The sequence below is a fragment of the Saccopteryx leptura genome, chromosome 2, assembly GCF_036850995.1.
Source record: "Saccopteryx leptura isolate mSacLep1 chromosome 2, mSacLep1_pri_phased_curated, whole genome shotgun sequence".
NCBI lineage: Eukaryota > Metazoa > Chordata > Mammalia > Chiroptera > Emballonuridae > Saccopteryx > Saccopteryx leptura.
In genome coordinates this window covers 117,468,293-117,489,099 of record NC_089504.1, presented here as the reverse complement: position 1 = coordinate 117,489,099, position 20,807 = coordinate 117,468,293, and the positions used below count along the sequence as shown (strand labels likewise).

The 20,807-nt window shown below is 43.4% G+C and overlaps 1 protein-coding gene across 2 annotated transcripts in view; it reads left to right on the top strand.

Annotated features, from left to right (window-relative positions):
- CRADD (CASP2 and RIPK1 domain containing adaptor with death domain) overlaps positions 1–14,802 on the top strand; it is a 207,898-nt gene extending 193,096 nt beyond the window's left edge. For both annotated transcript variants that reach the window (XM_066368634.1, XM_066368635.1), the window contains exon 3: positions 14,058–14,802. In XM_066368634.1, the coding sequence (XP_066224731.1) occupies positions 14,058–14,359 (302 nt within the window). In that variant the 3' untranslated portion in view covers positions 14,360–14,802. The remainder of the gene's footprint in view (positions 1–14,057) is intronic.
- The last annotated feature ends 6,005 nt before the right edge of the window (positions 14,803–20,807 follow it).

The window sequence follows — 20,807 nt, the reverse complement described above, 5'->3', positions numbered from 1 at the left end:
ACAATAAAAGAGGTAACAAAACTAGATTGTTATAAGAAAGAGTTTGAAAAGGACACACTAGATCAACTAGATTTAATAGATATTTTCAGAACCTTTCACCCTAAAGCAGCAGAATATACATTCTTTTCAAGCGCTCATGGTACATTCTCTAGGATAGACCACATGTTAGGGCACAAAAGGGGTCTCAACAAATTTAAGAAGATTGAAATCATATCAAGCATTTTCTCTGATCACAATGGCATGAAACTAGAAATCAACCACAACAGAAAAACTGAAAAATACTCAAACACTTGGAAACTAAATAGCATGTTATTAAATAATGAATGGGTTAACAATGAGATCAAAGAAGAAATAAAAAAATTCCTAGAAATGAATGATAATGAGTATATATCAACTCAAAATTTATGGGACACAGCAAAAGCAGTCCTGAGAGGGAAGTTCACAGCATTACAGGCATACTTTAAGAAGCTAGAAAAAGCTCAAATAAACAACTTAACCCTGCACCTAAAAGAACTAGAAAAAGAACAGCAAGTAAAGCCCAGAGGTAGTAGAAGGAAGGAAATAATAAAGGTCAGAGCAGAAATAAATGACATAGAGGCTAAAGAAACAATACAGAGGATCAATGAAACCAGGAGCTGGTTCTTTGAAAAGGTAAACAAGATCAATGAACCTTTAACCAGACTCACCAAGAAAGAAAGAGAGAGGACTCAAATAAATAAAATTAGAAATGAAAGTGGAGAAATAACAACTGACACAACAGAAATACAAAGGATTGTAAGAAAATACTATGAAGAACTGTGTGCCAAAAAATTAAACAACCTAGATGAAATGGACAAATTCCTTGAAACATATAATATTTTAAAAATCAATCTGGAAGAATCAGAAAACGTAAACAGACTGACTACAACAAATGAGATCGAAACAGTTATCAAAAGCTCCCAAAAAACAAAACCTCTGGGCCCAATGGCTTCACAAGTGAATTCTACCAACTATTCAAAGAAGAACTAACTCCTATCCTTCTCAAGCTATTTCAAAAAATTCAAGAGGAAGGAAGACTTCCAAGCTTCTTTTATGAGGCGAGCATAATTCTGATTCCAAAGCCAGGCAAAGACAACACAAAGAAAGAAAATTATAGGCCAATATCCCTGATGAATTTAGATGCTAAAATCCTCAAAAAATATTAGCAAACCAGATCTAACAATAAATGAAAAAAAAATCATACACCATGATCAAGGGGATTTATTCTGGAGAGGCAAGGCTGGTACAATATTCACAAATCTATAAATGTTATTCATCACATAAACAAAAAGAAGGAGAAAAACCACATGATAATTTCAATAGATGCAGAAAAAGCATCTGATAAAATCCAGCACCCATTCATGATCAAAACTCTCAGCAAAGTGGGAATACAGGGAACATACCTCAACATGATAAAGGCCATCTATGACAAACCCACAGCCAATATCATACTCAATGGGCAAAAATTAAAAGCAATCCCTTTAAGATCAGGAGCAAGGCAGGAGTGCCCCCTTTCACCACTCTTATTCAACATAGTTCTGGAAGTCCTAGCCACAGCAATCAGACAAGAAGAAGAAATAAAAGGCATCCAAATTGGAAAAGAAGAAGTAAAACTGTCATTATTTGCAGATGATGTGATATTGTATATATATAAAAAACCCTAAAGTATCAGTCAAAAAACTATTGAACCTGATAAATGAATTCAGCAAGATGGCAGGATATAAAATTAATACTCAGAAATCAGAGGCATTTTTATACACCAACAATGAACTGTCAGAAAGAATAATTAAGAAAACAATCCCCTTCACTATTGTAACCAAAAAAATAAAGTACCTAGGAGTAAATTTAACCAAGGAGATTAAAGACTTGTACTCGGAAAATTATAAAACATTGATAAAAGAAATCAAGGAAGATACAGACAAGTGGAAGCATATACCATGCTCATGGTTAGAAAGAATAAATATCACTAAAATGTCTATATTACCCAAAGCAATCTATAAATTCAATGCAATTCCTATTAAAATACCAATGACATACTTCAAAGATTTAGAACACATATTCCAAAAATTTATATGGAACCAAAAAAGAACACGAATAGCCTCAGCAATCTTGAAAAGGAAGAATAAAGTGGGAGGTATCACACTTCCTGATATCAAGTTATACTACAAGGCCATTGTACTCAAAACAGCTTGTACTGGCATAAGAACAGGCACATAGATCAATGGAACAGAACAGAGGACCCAGAAATAAACCCACAGCTCTATGGACAACTGATATTTGACAAAGGAGGTAAGGAAATACAATGGAGTAAAGACAGCCTCTTTAACAAATGGTGTTGGGAAAATTGGACAGCTACCTGCAAAAAAATGAAACTAGACCACCAACTTACACCATTCACAAAAATAAACTCAAAATAGATAAAAGACTTAAATGTAAGGTGTGAAACCATAAGCATCTTAGAAGAAAACATAGGCAGTAAGCTCTCTGACATCCCTCACAGCAATATATTTGCTGATTTATCTCCACAGGCAAGTGAAATAAAAGACAGGATAAACAAATGGAACTGTATCAAAGTAAAAAGCTTTTTGCGCAGCTAAAGACAATAAGAACAGAATAAAAAGACAAACTACACAATGGGAGAATATATTCGACAATACTCCTGATAAGGGGTTAATAACCAAAATTTATAAAGAACTTGTAAAACTCAACACCAGGAAGACAAGCAATCCAATCAAAAAATGGGCAAAAGAAATGAATAGACACTTCTCCAAAGAGGACATACTGATGGCCACTAGGCATATGAAAAATGCTCAACACACTAATTATAAGAGAAATGCAAATTCAAACCTCAATGAGATATCACCTCACACCAGTCAGAATGGCGCTCATCAACAAAACAACACAGAATAAGTGCTGGTGAGGATGTGGAGAAAAGGGAACCCTCCTGCACTGCTGGTGGGAATGCAGATTGGTGCAGCCACTGTGGAAAACAGTATGGAGATTCCTCAAAAAATTAAAAATCGAACTGCCTTTTGACCCAGCTATCCCACTTTTAGGAATATACCCCAAGAATACCATAACACTGTTTGAAAAGGAGAAGTGTACCCCCGTGTTTATGGCAGCATTGTTCACAATAGCGAAGATCTGGAAACAGCCCAAGTGTCTGTCAGTGGACGAGTGGGTTAAAAAGCTGTGGTACATATACACAATGGAAATACTATGGGGCCTTGAAAAAGAAAGAAATCTTACCTTTTGCGACAACATGGATGGACCTGGAAACTATTATGTTAAGTGAAGTAAGCCAGGCAAAGAAAAATATCATATGACCTCACTCATTTGAGGAATCCAATGAGCAACTTGAACTGAGAAACAGAATTGAGACAGAGGAGACATCAAAGGGACCAGAGGAAAAGAGGACAGAGGGAAAGGGGATGATAGGATGCGATAAAGCTGAAGGGAAGCGGGGAAGGCGCTATGGGGAGGGGGTCCAAGGGAGATGTTGAGGGGAATACAGGGGAGGGGGGATACATTTGGGGCAACACTAGAATCTATGTAAACATAAATTTAAAATCAATTAAAAAATAAAAAAATGTTTAAAAATATTAATTAAAAAATATTAAATAGTACATGACAAAAAACAAGAGAACTGTTTTTAAGATATCTTCATATTGCTTCTTGATTGGCATCCTCACTTACAAATACGGACAGAATGAACATTATTACGGGCGCTTAGAATACGCTGTTGCGCAAGATGAACATTAAAGAAGAGTAAGGAATGTAAATTTGTGATTTCCACATTGGGCGGCTGCCCAGGTGCTCACCTTAGAGAGAATCCTGATTACAGGGGGACATTTTAACAACTGGTTCACTGAACTCAACAAAAAATTAGGTATCGGTTCTGCCGAACTGATGCGAACCAACTGAATCCCACCCCATAATTTGGGCCCTGGGAGGCGCGGGTCAGATTCATTTTCTCGACCTGGCCGCCACCCCACCATCCACTCCCTTTCCTCCATAACCAACTATTCTTTCTGATAGATATTCTTTTATTTGTGCGTGTTTTATCAATGGTGTTCTGAATATATATTTAAATTTTTTCATTGGTATAGATTTTTTTTTATAGTTGTGACTTAGGCAATCTTTTTTTTAAGTCTGCCTGGTATTCCCTATATGCTCCTTCATATTTGTCTGTCTGTTCCCCTGGTGGTAAGCTCTTTGGCTGTTCCCAGTTCCTGTCTTCCCACAGTGTTACCTAATACAAACAGCCTCATACATGATCCCTCATGGATCTGGTTGAGAATTTTTGTGGGATATATAAACCCCAAAGAAGATAGCTGAGCTATAAGGTATATATACATTTGCTAACACAAATAATATAACTTTGCACAGACAACCTTACACATGTCTCCTATGGGTCTTTTCTCAGAATTTTTCTTGGGTATGTATATCCAGGAACAAGATCATTAACTATATTCAATTTTACCCACATGGTGAGCTTGCTCTCTAGAACGGCTGTCCGTCTGCATTCCCACCAGCAGTGGACACAGTTCTGTACGTCTCCCCATTTCAGTCAAAACTCAGGATTATCTCGAGTTCTAAGCACATCAAGTGGTTTCTCATTGTTGTCTTCATTTTGATGAACTGTTTGTATTTGAGCATCTTTTCCTTTTGAAACGGGTGAGTTTTACTTTCAGTGAGAATTAAAGGGTTGCATGAAGCATTTAGGATTTAGATAAGGGACAACATTTTGTCCATTTATATGGAGGAATTAACTCCTTGCTTGGAATTTTTAAAACTAGGTTGGACATTATGATGTCACAGTATCTGAGGTAGTGCTGTCTCAGCCCAAGGTATGTGCACATGTGTGCCCAGACTGGGCTGGCGGATGTTACTAGCACTTCGTAGGCACAGGTCAGCGATGCTAAAGACCCTGCCATGTGCTGGGCACAGCCCTGCACAATGGAGTGTCAAGTTACGGGGAAAAGACCGGAAATGCCAATGGTGCAATTGTTGAGAACCACTGGATTCCATTTGTGCAATTTTTGCCATATCTTCGTACCATTGGTACCACTAATTTAGTGCTTTTTTTAAAAAAAATTACTTTTTATTTTAAAATTTACTTTTTTGTTTACTATTTTGTCATTCCCTGTGTTTTATTTTTTATTTACTTATCTTAATCCTTGCAATCATGAGTTTGAGGTGCTATTTATAATTTTCTAATTGTGTTAAAATAGATGCATGACTGTTCTAATGCAGAATGTTCACCCACGCACACCTGCCATCATCTTGCACACTAACCACGTCCAGCTTTGAGAAACAGTGGCCAGATGGTCACAGTGGATTAATTTATAGCTTGACCTGATTTTATGTAGTTGTATGGCCTTGGGAGTTGACACTGAAGCCTTAGGACTTTCATTTTTAGGTAACCTTCTATTCAGCAGAATTCACGAGCTGGAAGGGTTCCCGAGGACACTCTCCGAGATGGAGGTCAGACAGCACACACAGCTGTTACTGTCTCTTTATGCGGATCAGCTGTCCTCGGAGGGCCTGATTGGCTCTTGGCTGGGCGTGCCTGTGTGCCTGTTATCTTTGCTCCAGCCTGTGTCTGCAGACTATGAGGCACCTCCATTATGTGGAAGTATTCACAAGGAATATGTGACCCTGAAGGTGTGGAGGAATGAGAGCAAATTGTGTCTCCACTTTCAATTACTTGGCTGAAAGCACACGGTATGTGACTAAGGCGGCCCGGGGTCAGAACAGGCCGGTTCTCAGAGAAGGGCAGGATCTCAGGCCCTCCCTCTCCAGCGCCCAGTGTGCAGAGCCAAAGAGCAGTTAAAACAAAAACATTCACCAGCAGCAACCAACCAAACAAAAAATAACCAATCACAGCTTTCATCCATGTACTTTGAAAAATGGGAGGCAATGAAGAACACACCCCAGCCTGACCCCTCAGAGGCAATAATGGGAAAGAAAGGTGAGGAGACAAAATCCTGAGGATTCCTACTACACAGATCAGTCTGGAAAGAATCCGGCTGACGAGGTGAGTAGACAGCCTCCATTAACGTCAGGAGTCACCCTCAGCAGAAGCAGGAAGGCAACCCGGAGCAGGCTGTACTCCAAGTCTCCATGCCGAGTTACAGTTACGGGGGAAAGACCACAGAAGTGAGTGCACCCTGGCTAGGCAGAGTGGGATCTCGTATAAGATATTTAATAACTTCAAAGGAGAGGACAGAATGTAGGACTCCCAGCAAAAACAGGTCTGGTGAGTCCTATCTAACTCTCCTTTATGGCAAAACACTGCACAGAAAGCAACAAGCAATGTTAAATTATAGCTCAGGGGAGAAAGACAGCTAGTCCCCTATAAAGTGAGCAGAGTGTCAAGGATACATGAACTTACTGTAAGAGAGCAAGCAGCAGTTTTGGATGGAAATATTCATATTAAGTATGCACAAGATGAAGATAAGTGTCATGACAACTGTGAAAATGCTACAGCACAGGAATAAAAGGAAGAAACATGGCTTGCAAAACAAAACAAAACAAAAACACCACAACCAGCCTGGTTGGAGAGAAAACCCAATTCAAGAAAACTCAACCTCATAAGTATTTCATGCTATAGAAGAGCTCAGAATCAGTTCAGTAGAAATAAAAACTCACTGCAGTTATAAAACAATGAGATGCTTTTAAAATTTTTATTTTTAATTGTGGTAAAATATACATAGCATAAATGTGCCATCTTTTCTATTTTTAAATGTACAGTTCAGGAGAGTTAAGTATGATACATTCACACTGTGGTACAACCAACCTTCAGAACTCTTTTCAACGTGTCAAACTGAAACTCTGTACTTGTTAAAACAGTGCCCTGCCTCTCCCTCCCCCAGTCCCTGGCAACAGTCATTCCTATTTCCATCTCAGTGAATGGAATCAGAGAGTATTTGTCCTTTTGTGACTGGCTTGTTTCCCTTAGCATAATTCCCTCAAGGTTCATACCTGCTATAGCGTGGGTCATGTATTTCCCCCTTTTTTTATGGCTGCACAATATTCCAATGTATAATATACCATGTTTTGTTTATCCATTTATCCCTTGATAGACACTTGAGTTGCTTTCAGTTTTAGGCAATTGTGAACAGTGCCGCTATGAAAATAGACATACAAATAGCTCTTTGAGTCATTGCCCTCAGTTCTTTTTTGGTATATAACTCAGAAGCAGACTTGCTGGATCGTATGGTAATTCCATTTTTAGTTTAACTACCATACTGTTTTTATAACAGCTATACCATTCTACATTTCCACCAGCAGTGCACAAGGGTTTCAGTTTTTCCATATCTTCACACTTATTGTTTTCTGTTTTTTAAAATAATTTCTTTAATTTTTCAATAACAGTTGGCATACAATAGTATATTAGTTTTACGTGTACAACATAGTGATTAGACATTTATATAACTTACAAGGTGATCACCCCCATCTAGTACCCATCTGACACTGTTCATAGTTACTACAGTATTATTGACTGTATTCCCCATGCTGTACTTTATATCATGGTGACTGTTTTTATAACAGGAAATTTATAAATTTTAATCCCTCCCCCTTTTACACTCATCTCCCATCTGGCAACCATCAAAATATTCTCTGTATCTATGAGTTTATTTCTGTTTTGTTCATTTATTATTATTTTTTATTCCACACAAGTGAAATCATATGGTATTTGTCTTTCTCTTTCTTTTATATTTTACTTATCATAATACCCTCTAAGTCCATCCATGTTTTTGCAAATGGCAAGATTTTGTTCTTTTTTATGGCTAAGTAATATTCCATTGTATATTGTACTGCATCTTTATTAATTTGTCTACTGATGGATACTTAGGTTGCTTCCATATCTTGGCTATTGGGCTATTATAAATAATTCTGCAGTAAATGTAAGTATACATATGTCTTTTTGAATTAGTGCTTTGGGTTTTTAGGATAAGTACCCAGAAGTAGAATTGCTAAGTCATTCTTTATCTCTTGTTATAGACTCTGTTTTAAAGTCTATTTTGTCTGATATAAGTATTGCTACTCCAGGTTTCTATTTTTTTTCATTTTTACTTTCATGAAATATCTTTTTTCTATCTTTTTACTTTTAGTCTGTGTCTTTTGATTTGAAGTGAGTCTCTTGTAGACAAGCATATATGAGGGTCTTATTTATTTAGCCATTCAGCTACCATATGTCTTTTGATTAGAGCATTTAATTCATTTACATTTAAAGTAATTGTTTAGCCTGACCAGGCGGTGGATAGAGCATCGGCCTGGGATGCTGAGGAACCAGGTTTGAAACCCCAAGGTCACCAGCTTGATCACGGGCTCATCCAGCTTGAGAGCAGAATCACCAGTTTGAGTGCGAGGTTGCCAACTTGAATGAGACATGACTTCATGGTTGCTGGCTTGACCCAAAGGTCCCTGGCTTGAGCAAGGGTTCACTGGGTTGGCTGGATCCCCCCAGTCAAGGCACATATGAGAAGCAATCAGTGAACAACTAAGGTGCCACAATATGAGTTGATGCTTCTCATCTCTCTCCCTTCCTGTCTGTTCCTGTCTGTCCCTCTCTCTTTCTCACTAAATAAATAATTTTTATAGATATGTAGTTATTGTCATTTTATTATCCATATTTCTTTTATCTTTCTTTGTCTTCTTCTTAAAAATGTTCCTTTAACATTTCTTGTCATATAAGTTTGGTGGTTATGAACTCATTTTGCTTTTTCTTGTCTGGGAAGCTCTTGATATGTCCTTTCATTCTAAATGACAGCTTTGCTGGTGGGTAGACTTATCTTGGTTGTAGGTCTTAGTCCTTTATCACTTTGAATATTACATGTCAGTCCCTTATGACCTGGAGAGTTTCTGTTGAGAAATCAGCTGACAGTCTTATTGGAACTTCCTTGTAGGTAAATAACTGCTTTTCTGTCGCTGCCTTTAAGATTCTCTCTTTGTCTTTAACTCTTGGCATTTTAATTATGTTGTGTCTTGGTGTGGGCCTCTTTGAGTTCATGTTGTGTAAGACTTTGTACTTCCTGGTTTTATATACTGCTCAAAAAATTAGGGAATATTTTATTGCTTCATATTCATTTTGAAATATCCCGTAATTTTTGTGAGCAGTATACTTTACAAAGTGATTCTTCTATACTGTCATTCTTTCTTTTTTTTTTTTTTTTCATTATTTCTTCAAATAGATTTTTAATCCCTTGTTCTCTTTCTCTCCTCCTTCTGGTATTTTTATGATGCAAATATTGGTACACTTGATGTGTGTCAGTGATCCCTTAAACTATCCTCATTTAAAAAAAATTTTTTTTCACTGTTCTGTTTGGGTGTTTTCTGTTACCTTGTCTTCCACTTTCTGATTTGATCCTCTGCTTCATCTACTCTACTGTTGAGGCCCTCTGATATATTTCTACTTCAGTTATTGTATTATTTATTTATGACTGATTATTTTAATGTCTTCTACCTTTATTTTTATGTTTTCTATCTCTTTGTTAAAGTTCTCACTGAGTTCATCTTCTCTTTCCCTAGGTTTTTTGAACATCCTTGTAACCAGTGTTTTGAACTCAATGTCTAGTTCACAACTTGTATCCATTTTGTTTAATTCTTTTTCTGAAGTTTTGTCCTGTTCTTTCATCTGTGACATTTCATTGTTTCCTTATTTTGGCTGATTCCCTGTGGTTATGAACTTGTTTTGCTTTTTCTTGTCTGGGAAGCTCTTGATATGTCCTTTCATTCTAAATGATAGCTTTGCTGGGTGGGTAGACTTATCTTGGTTGTAGGTCCCAGTTCTTTATCATTTTGAATATTACACGTCAGTTTTTATGTACTAAGTAGATCTGCTATGTCTCATATCTTGGTAGATTGGTCTTCTGTAGTAGATGTCCTGTGGAGCTCAGTAATTCAGTGTCCCTGGTCACTTGAGTCAGGTTCTGTATGTAGGTTGTGCGTGCTCTCCTGTCATAGTTGAGCCTTGATTGCTGTTGGCACATCAGTGGACGGGATTGATCCTCAGGCTGATTTGCTGTGAGGAAAGGCTGTGACTACATCCGATGAGCTGTTGTACCAGGTCTTTTCCCATGGAGCCTGATTCACTGTAGTGGAGCTCTGGTGCATGCTGAGTCTACTCTTTGGGTGTGCCCTTTGTGGAGCTAAGTGGGTGGTATTCTGGTGTGCTCTGAAGCCAGCCATTGAGTATGTTGGTTCTAGCTTGGAAGCACTTAGGAAGCGGTACAGGGCATGCTGAGGCCAGACACCACTTGTTTGGAATTTGTGAATCTTTGAAAGATTTTAGGAAAGTCCATAGCTTAAGTGGAGACTGACCATTTGTATGGAAAAGATATGTACTTTAAACAGCTTGGGTAGGTAGGCCTACGAGTTTGGTGGGCAAGGTTTCAGGGAATTACAAGGGTGGAGCAAATGTCATTTGCCATATTGATGGAGATTTAGACTTGTTGCCCACCTGTGCCTGCAGATTGTGTTGTGGGAGAACTCAGCACAAGATCAATGGCATCTGCCAGCATTTCTGTGGGGGCGAAAGCTGCCCCTTCAGCTCTCATCTTCCTCTTCAGCTCTCATCTTTAACCAGATAATTCAGTTTCTTCCCTTATGCCCTTGACATCTTTCCAGCTGCTGTCCCAGTGCTGGAGCTCAAAACTAGTAAGTCCGTGTGTGGGCCCTTTAAGAAAGACACCTGGCACTCTAACAGCCTTCCTTCTCATTTAGCTGCAATCCAGCTAGTTTTCACGGCTAGAAGTTATGAGGACTTCTCTTCCCAGCACTGGGACACCAGGATGGGGAGCCTTGTGTGAGTCTGGGGTACCCTAGTTCTTTATAGGGTGATCTCTGCAGCCAAGATATCTCTCCTGTTTCTTAACCACCATCCTGTGGGTGTGGGACCAGTGTGTTTTGTGTCTCCACCCCTCCTAATAGTCTCATGTGGCTTCTTCTTTATATCCTTAGTTATAGGAATTCTGTTCAGCTAGTCTTTGGCTGGTTGACAAGAATGGTTGTTCTGTATCTTAGTTGTAATTTTGATGTGGTTGTGGAAGAAGCAAGCACAGCATTTACCAACTTTGCTGTCTTGACCAAAAGTCTATTTTTTGTTTTTTAGTAGAGCCATTCTAATGGCAATGAGGGGAAAATGGGTTTTTTTTAAAAGACTGATTGAAAAGCCAAGAAAATAAATAGAGAAATATTGAATCAGGGGAGAAAACAGGACAGACATTGTAGAAAATCAAATGAGCATCATCGGGATGCTTAATTATTACGGGGAATTAAGCAGTAAGAAGGAAGATGATAGCCATGGAGGACAGGCAAACCAATACAGCACATGAGCAGAAAAAGAATGTGAAGATATAACACAAGAATATTTTTCTGAAAGGAAGGAAGAACTAAAATTTGGTCATAAGATCATACCACATGCCTGGAAAAGCAAATAGAAAATGCTATGCCCTGGTCTGAAGCTTTAGTACTGTAAACCCCAGACAGAAAAAGCAAGTTATACAAAACAGGGATATCAAGTTGGTATTAGAATTTTCTACACCAATGTTCTCTACCATGAAATATGAGCAAGGTCTACAAACTTGTAAAAGGAATAAAATTATTAAAATAATATAAAATTATATCCATAATCTGAAAGCATATTAAAGTAATATAGCATGAAATTTTTAAATAAATGTTAAATTATTATTTAGCAGTGAAGGTAATAAGACAATCTTAATTTGAAAGAAATCCAGGAATATAGTAACCATGAGCATTTCCTGAGAAAAACTACCCTATGATGAAATTGACTAAAGACTCAAATAAAAATAACAGACGCAGGAGTAGAAAATCACATGATCAAAAACATGGGAACAGTGAAAAACCACAGGTGAACTTTCAAACCATTATAATGTAGTTTTAAGACTAAACAGCTGGGGATGGGGTATTATTCTTACTCAGGCACATAAATGTTATGCACCTGGAAAAATAAAAATGATGTAAGCATTAAAAATCAAGAGGTGTGAGAAAAGGGAGAGGAAATATAAACTGTTCATTGTAGAACATTAATGTGAAAATGCAATTAATCTCTTAAATTTTTATACATTTTTTTCTCAGTATCGATTTGTGGTGAAATATTGGATGATTTTTTCTTTGTACTTTTTTATGTTGCTTGAATTTTTAATAAGCCCAATTTTTTTTAGAAAAGCCATAAAATTATTACAGTTAATATAAAATATTGGTCAGTTGTATCATCATTATTACAATTGTTTCTTGGTTATATTTTTAAAATATACAATCTTGATAAACACCAGAAAGATTCTTTGACAATTATTTTACAACTCAGGCTTAAGGTATTGACAACTACTCAATGTACATTGAGTGGAAAACATGAGCTATTCTAATGGGGTACCTTTTGTCTTCAAACTGAGCTCATGAAACAAAACAGTGAGCTGGTGTATGTGGAATGGGGTTGACCTATGATGTTGGTGACAGAAAGAGAAGTACAATATGCTGTCGTACAGATGTCTGAACCAGGAATAGGAAGACCTCACTTCTAGTCCTGGCCAAACTACATAGCAATCACACGATAATGTAGGATGTTTGGAGTTCTCCATCTCTGCACTTTGCTACAGTGAACATCTTTCACTTTCTTGAACATGCCTTGTTCTCCTGCCTCAGGGCTTTTGCACATGCAGTTCTGGGAGAGAGAGAGAGAGAGAGAGGAACAGACAGGAAGGGAGAGAGATAAGAAGCATCAACTTGTAGTTGCAGCTCCTTAGTTGTTCATTGATTGCTTTCTCATAATGCTTTGACCAGGAGACTCCAGCCAAGCCAGTGACCCCTTGTTCAGCCAGTTACCTTGGGCTTCAAGTCAGTGACCTTTGGGCTTAAGCCAACAACCACGAGGTCATGTTTATGATCCCACGCTCAAGACGGCAACCCCACGCTCAAGCTGATGAGTTCACACTCAAGCCAGATGAGCCCACGCTTAAGCTTGGGGTTTCGAACCTGAGTCCTTAGCATCCCAGGCCTATGCTCTATTCACTGCACCACTGCCTGATCTTTCTGCAGTTCTTTCATGCAGTTCTTTTTTGCACAGGGTACATACCCTTTACTGGGCTCCTTTCCATGTTCATGGCTTAGCTTTAACCTCCTTCCTTGGGAAGACCTTCTGGGTAACTGATGGTATTTCTCATTAGATAGGCTGGGAACAGTTACAGTCACTCACTAAAGGTCAGGCTTCCTCAGCAGACTGGCCTCTGAGAGACTGGAATTCCGTTTAGGACTGACTGCAAGGTCAGGTTCCCTCATTGCCCCTGCTTAGCACAATGCTTCCTCCTCCTCCCCTGGGCCCTGCCAGGCTGGTATCTCTTCCTGTGGCTTGCACTGGAACAGTGAACTTGGCTCTCCTCTCGACCTGTTACCTCATGGCCTCTAAGTTTTATTTTTTCTCAGTAGGACTCTTGGCTCCTGCTTCTGTCAGAAACGACAACTTTCGTTGGCTATGTTCAAGTCTATCGGGAGAGAGTAGCTGTTCTGTTTCGGCTTACCCTCCCGCACTAGCTGGCTCTGCAGGGAACAGCGTCACCCCTGCGTCCATGGCCGTGCTAGAGGGACCTGGGGCCTGTGCCACATCCTCACGTTCCCCCAGGACCCCTGCTTGGCCTCTCTGGTGAAAGAGACGGAGATGAAAACCGCATGTGACAAAACAGTGTGTGCGATGTAATCCCTGGTGCGTGTTTTATATGGAGGGAACTGAAAGGAAATAGGGCAAATTGCTATCTGTTGGTGTCGCTGTCAGGCTTTTTAGTTATTTTTATTTTCTTATTTTCAAATTTTTTCTGTAATAAATGATGAGTTTTTACTGATGCTGAACGGTATTTCTTAAGCCCCTGTCTAGGCTTTGTGCTGAGCAGACCCCAAAAGAACTAGGAAAAATTGGCCCCTGACATATGGAAGCGTAGGTCATCCTCCCCACGTTTTTCATGTTTGCCCCCTTCTGATGTGTTTGCTTGCTCTTTTCACCTGGATGTCTTTCTCCTCCCCAGGTGGTCAGACCCCTAGAATCCCACCACAGATCCTCAACAGCTCCCCGTCGGATCGGCAGATCAACCAGCTGGCCCAGAGGCTGGGCCCCGAGTGGGAGTCCATGGTGCTGTCTCTGGGGCTGTCCCAGACAGATGTCTACCGCTGCAAGGCCAACCACCCCCACAACGTGCAGTCACAGATGGTGGAGGCCCTCGTCCACTGGAGGCAGCGCTATGGGAAGCAGGCCACCTTCCAGAGCTTGCAAAGGGGCCTCGAGGCCGTGGAGGTGGACCCCTCAGTGCTCCAGCACATGCTAGACTGATGGTGCCTCCATTCACGCGCTGGGAGGGCCTCTCCAAGTCCCATGTGTTCAGGGCAGGTAGCTTGTTGTTGTTCGGTGTGTGTGTGTGTGTGTGTGTGTGTGTGTGTGTTTTCTTTTCTATGATCCTTAGATAAAAGGAGGAAGTAGGATTTCCATCTGACATTACCTGAAAGGCCAAATTACTCAGATCTCCCACATTGGCTTGAAAATTCATTGTTTTTAATTGCCCAAAGATTGCATTGTTTTAACTGTTCAGGTTTTAATTGTACATTTCCCTTTTAATAAAATGGTAATGCATAGTTGCTCAAAAACTAGACTGTGTTATCACACTGCCTGCAGGTGTCCTATACATAAAACATCCGCTTTTTGGTTGCCCATGAACTGAACTGTGAACTTTGCTATTGATAATGATGATGATAATAAAAGTTAATTACTAGACATAATGTGGCCCTTTCATGAGAATATGTTGCTTGTTTTTTTCTCATTCTTTTTAAAAATTTTTTTTATTTTTTGTATTTTTCCTAAGTTAGAAGCAGCAAGGCAGTCAGATAGACTCCCACATGCGCCTGACTGGGATTCACCTTGCATGCCCAGCAGGGGGCGATGCTCTGCCCATCTGGGGCATTGCTCCATTGTGGTTGGAGCCATTCTAGCTCCTGAGGTGGAGGCCATGGAGCCATCCTCAGAGCCCAGGCCAACTTTGCTCCCATGGAGCCTTGGCTGTGGGAGGGGAAGAGAGAGATAGAGAGGAGGGAGAGGGGGAAGGGTGGAGAAGCAGATGGGTGCTTCTCCTGTGTGCGCTGACTGGGAATCAAACCCAGGACTTCCACACCCTGGGCCGATGCTCTACCGCTGAGCTAACCAGCCAGGGATTTTTTCTCATTCTTATATTGGATAGGTTAGGAGTATACATTTGTCATTTCTTTGGAACAGAATTGATAGGAACAAGAAAATGGTTCGGTCAAGATAAATAGCTCACGGAGAGTGTCTGCATAGAATTGAAGACATTAACGCTCCCTGCAAAGATCGGTTCAAGTACCAGCATGTACACCTGAGTCCTTCATCTTTAAAAGATTGCTTAAGAAAATCCTGCACCATTTATTTAAAGGATTTAGTCTAGGCACAGAAGGGGGTGTGCTCTTCCCACTGAAGCCCTAACAATTGAAGTGTTATGCTCTAAAGGAGTATAATTTAGTCTTCTGTCCTTTTATTAATAACACATGTTATTTGGCAACTGCTTTACTGTTTTCAAGGCTTTTTAAATACTGCTCACAAAACTTAGGGGATGTTTCAAAATGAATATAAAGCAATAAAAAAAGCATTTAATTTTTTTTTATTAAACAAAACCAGAAAAGCAAACCACAGTCAAAGAAAGTTGTTCAATTATGCTAATGAGATGCAAAACTAACTTATTTCATTGGTGAAAATGCACTATACAAAAGGCTGAAAGTACTGGAGTATTTGTACATTCCCTGATCACCTAATTTTTGTTAGCAGTGTATATGAGATCTCATTTGGACCTCATGAAAATCCTATGAAATAATTGGGCGAAGAGAGGTGAGCCTCCGTCTGTTGTGAGATGAAGTGACTTGCCGGGTGAATGAGCTTGAATATGCGTTGGAGCAGCGCTCCTGCGGGCCCTTTACAGAGGCTCCACGTGGCTGCTCCTCCTCTCACAGGTGCATCAGGGAGGTCCCCTCCGGCTCCCCTCCGGCTCCCCTCCCTCTCCCCTCCCGCTCCCCTCCCGCTCCCCTCCGGCTCCCCTCCCGCTCCCCTCCGGCTCCCCTCCGGCTCCCCTCCCGCTCCCCTCCGGCTCCCCTCCCGCTCCCCTCCCTCTCCCCTCCCGCTCCCCTCCCGCTCCCCTCCGGCTCCCCTCCCGCTCCCCTCCCGCTCCCCTCCGGCTCCCCTCCCGCTCCCCTCCCGCTCCCCTCCCGCTCCCCTCCCGCTCCCCCCTCCCGCTCCCCCCCTCCCGCTCCCCTCCCGCTCCCCCCTCCCGCTCCCCTCCCGCTCCCCTCCGGCTCCCCTCCCGCTCCCCTCCCGCTCCCCTCCGGCTCCCCTCCCGCTCCCCTCCCGCTCCCCTCCCGCTCCCCCCTCCCGCTCCCCCCTCCCGCTCCCCTCCCGCTCCCCTCCGGCTCCCCTCCCGCTCCCCTCCCGCTCCCCTCCCGCTCCCCTCCGGCTCCCCTCCCGCTCCCCTCCCGCTCCCCTCCGGCTCCCCTCCCTCTCCCCTCCCGCTCCCCTCCGGCTCCCCTCCCTCTCCCCTCCCGCTCCCCTCCCTCTCCCCTCCCGCTCCCCTCCGGCTCCTCTCCCTCTCCCCTCCCGCTCCCCTCCGGCTCCCCTCCCGCTCCCCTCCGGCTCCCCTCCCTCTCCCCTCCCGCTCCCCTCCCTCTCCCCTCCCGCTCCCCTCCGGCTCCCCTCCCGCTCCCCTCCCGCTCCCCTCCGGCTCCCCTCCCGCTCCCCTCCGGCTCCCCTCCGGCTCCCCTCCCGCTCCCCTCCGGCTCCCCTCCGGCTCCCCTCCCGCTCCCCTCCAGCTCCCCTCCCGCTCCCCTCCCGCTCCCCTCCCGCTCCCCTCCGGCTCCCCTCCCGCTCCCCTCCGGCTCCCCTCCCTCTCCCCTCCCGCTCCCCTCCCGCTCTCCTCCGGCTCCCCTCCCGCTCCCCTCCGGCTCCCCTCCCGCTCCCCTCCCTCTCCCCTCCGGCTCTCCTCCCGCTCTCCTCCGGCTCCCCTCCGGCTCCCCTCCCGCTCCCCTCCGGCTCCCCTCCCGCTCCCCTCCCTCTCCCCTCCCGCTCCCCTCCCGCTCCCCTCCGGCTCCTCTCCCTCTCCCCTCCCGCTCCCCTCCGGCTCCTCTCCCTCTCCCCTCCCGCTCCCCTCCGGCTCCCCTCCGGCTCCCCTCCGGCTCCCCTCCCTCTCCCCTCCCTCTCCCCTCCCGCTCCCCTCCCGCTCCCCTCCGGCTCCCCTCCCGCTCCCCTCCGGCTCCTCTCCCTCTCCCCTCCCGCTCCCCTCCGGCTCCCCTCCCTCTCCCCTCCCGCTCCCCTCCCGCTCCCCTCCCTCTCCCCTCCCTCTCCCCTCCCGCTCCCCTCCGGCTCCCCTCCCTCTCCCCTCCCGCTCCCCTCCGGCTCCCCTCCGGCTCCCCTCCCTCTCCCCTCCGGCTCCCCTCCCGCTCCCCTCCGGCTCCCCTCCCGCTCCCCTCCCGCTCTCCTCCCGCTCTCCTCCGGCTCCCCTCCGGCTCCCCTCCCGCTCCCCTCCCGCTCCCCTCCCTCTCCCCTCCCTCTCCCCTCCCGCTCCCCTCCGGCTCCCCTCCGGCTAGCAGCATCGCCTCAGATAAGCTACTTCACTTCTCCAAGCCTCTCAGTTTCCTCATTTGTAAAATGAGGAAATGATCATCCTTACTGCCAAGATTTTGGGTATGGTAAAAGGAATAATGTCTGTGAATGGGCTCATCTAGTGCCTGCCCGGTCCCTAGCTGAAACGGTGGCTGCTGACTTGCTGTGGTGGCTGAACCCGGGCACAGCTCGCAGACAAAGCCGCAGAGTGGCTGGAGCTGAGCGCACTGTGGGAAGAGCTGCCCTGCTCCTTGCTAAGCTTTAAAATGTGATGGGATCTTACTAACTCTGCAGTGGGTCCAATCAACACAGGGACAGGTGAACATCCCCCAATTTTGTGATCTGACCTTCTGAATAATCAGAGAATCTATTTCTTAAACTTAACCTAACTCATGACTTTTTAAAGTATAAAATTACACTTTTTATCTCTCTCCATTTCGAGATGCAGAGTATCAGAGTTGAACATGAAGTGGATGTTCAAAAAGATGACATTGATATGTTGATAGCATCCTTTCCATGTCTGATGACTATATTCCTTTTAGTAAAAAAGATCACTTACTTCATGTTCAACAAACAGTTCAAGAGAAGGGTATTCTGGCCTCATCAGCTCTGATTTTCCATTTTGCAGCCCAGCCATTAATTCAAGAGCCTGTAAAATTCTCAAGGTTTTGGCCCTATCACTGCATCCAGTGAGACACTGTACTTCTACAGCATTTATTTTTTCTGAAGTTAGAAGCAGGGAGGCAGTCAGACAGACTCCCGCATGTGCCCAACTGGGATCCACCTGGCACACCCACCAGGGGGCGATGCTCTGCCTATCTGGGGAGTTGCTCCACTGCTGCAGCCGACCCTTTCTAGTACCTGAGGCAGAGGCCATGGAGCCATCCTCAGCGCCCAGGCCAACTTTGCTCCAATGGGGCCTTGGCTGCGGGAAGGGAAGAAAGAGATAGAGAGGAAGGAGAGGGGGAAGAGTGGAGAAGCAGATGGGCACTTCTCCTGTGTGCCCTGACCGAGGATTGAACCTGGGACTTCCACACACTGGGTCGATGCTCTACTGCTGAGCCAACCAGCCAGGGCCTCTACAGCATCTTTAATAAACTGCTCATCATTTTGAGCCTTAGATGTGTTGCATCGCTGTTTTTCCCCCAGGATTTGCCCATGGAGAGTTGCTGTGGCTTTTGCTCTCACCACATTTATAGATGCAGGAGTATAGCTGGGCTCTGCCACATCTGACTCAATAGCATTGTCAACATGGATCAGACGACTATCTAGATCATCCTTCTGCCATTTGTAAGGAAGCTGTCATGTGCAAAGACACCTCTGTGCTCTGTCAGCAGTCAAGGGCAAGTCATGATGAAGTTGCCCATTGGTGGGCTGCCGGGGCCATTCAAGAGCTCTGACTTGTCCTAATAAGTAGGGTGTCTCCAATGTCACATGGCAGCTGCACCTGTGTGGGCCTGCTCCCATTCTTGCAGGATATTTGCAGAATGGGAGAATAGAACACCCAGATCACTGCCTCATTTCTACCTCTGGCCGCAAAGAGTGATGCTGCATGACATCAACCTGCCTCCCATGAGAATCAGGTAGGTGTTGTGCTGGCAAGGCATCCATGGGGTTTTGCGTGAAAGAAGACTGAAGTTCTAGAGATTGCCTACTCCTGAAATCTCCTGAACGATTGTCGTGATGTGGCTGAGCATTTTGCAGGCACTGCCCCCCCCCCCAAATCTTGCTTTAATTAAATTTGGTGTGTGTGTGTGTGTGTGTGTGTGTGTGTGTGTGTTTGTTTATGTGTGTGTTTATATTATATTCATGTGCATGGACATGGGGGAATATGCCCCCAAACTTTTTAAAAACTATAACTTTCATTAAATTTTCTCAGTACTAAAGTAGCACTATAGCCACTAAAAAAAAAATACCCAGTAACAAAAAGAAAGAAAAAAAAAAGAATTACCCCTCCTCCCACCTTCCAGATATAACCACTGCTATACCCTCGTCCTCGTCTCTGTCTTCAGTTACCTTCTATGCCTGCACATTCCTTTGCTAACAAAAATTGGATTGTATTATGCACCTGCTGTTTTACAACTGGCCTCTTTCAGTTAATGTATCTTTTCATGTCAGTAAAGATTTTTCTGTACCAGTGATTATCAACAACTCTGTGTTTGGAGAACTCGGTTAAGTCCTGTAAGTTTGGGCAGCATGTTTGAAGAAGTGAAAAGACAGTACTTGGTATAACGATGTCTTTCACTGTCGAAACACATTAGCCCGATCCCCCGTTTACACACTGTTGTCACCTGAGTAGAGCTGTTTACTGCACCCTCTGTGCACTCTTATATCCTTAAAATAAAGTTGAACACATTCCTGTAAATATTCTAGGCTTTTCTGAGCTTTTAATCTCTTCATTATATAACAAGATACCCACTCCACAGCACTGTGGGATCCACTCAGCTCAGTAGTCCGATTCTACAGGAGCCTGTATTTTGGGGGGCAGTATCAATCCATATGTGGGAGCACACCACATTTGATAGATGTGTGTATGGGGCCATTCTAACCATCATTTTTAGGGGTACGTTTCTAGTATCTGCATGTGCCGTCACTTGTTAACCATTCCCTTACATTTGAAAAATCTTTGTTTTCTTTTTCTTTCTTTTTTGGGGGAGGGGTACAGGAAGGGCGATAGAGAAAGGGAAGGAAAAGAGAGAGTGAGAAGAATCAGCTTATAGTTGCTTCACTTTAGTGTATCATTGATTGCTTCTCATATGTGCCTTGACTGGGGTTAGGTGCTCAAACCAAGCCATGGACCCCTTGCTCCAACCAGTGACCTCTTGCTCAAGCCAGTGATGTTGGGCTCAAGCCAGCAACCTTGGGGTTTCGAGCCTGGGACCTCAACATTCCAGGTCAATGTTCTGTCCATGTGCCACCATTGGTCAGGCTATAAGAATCTTTCCTCTTGGTCTTGGCTTTTTCACTGTTTTTAAGTCATGTAAAAGAAGTCCTTGTTAAATCTTTACATTCATGGGAGGTAACAGTGAACTGGGTTCCTCTTTTGTTCAGCTCGAAACATATTTAAATTTTGTTATCAATTAGCTTTTATTATATAGCAAAGCACCCAACATTCTGGGAGCTGGCTGGA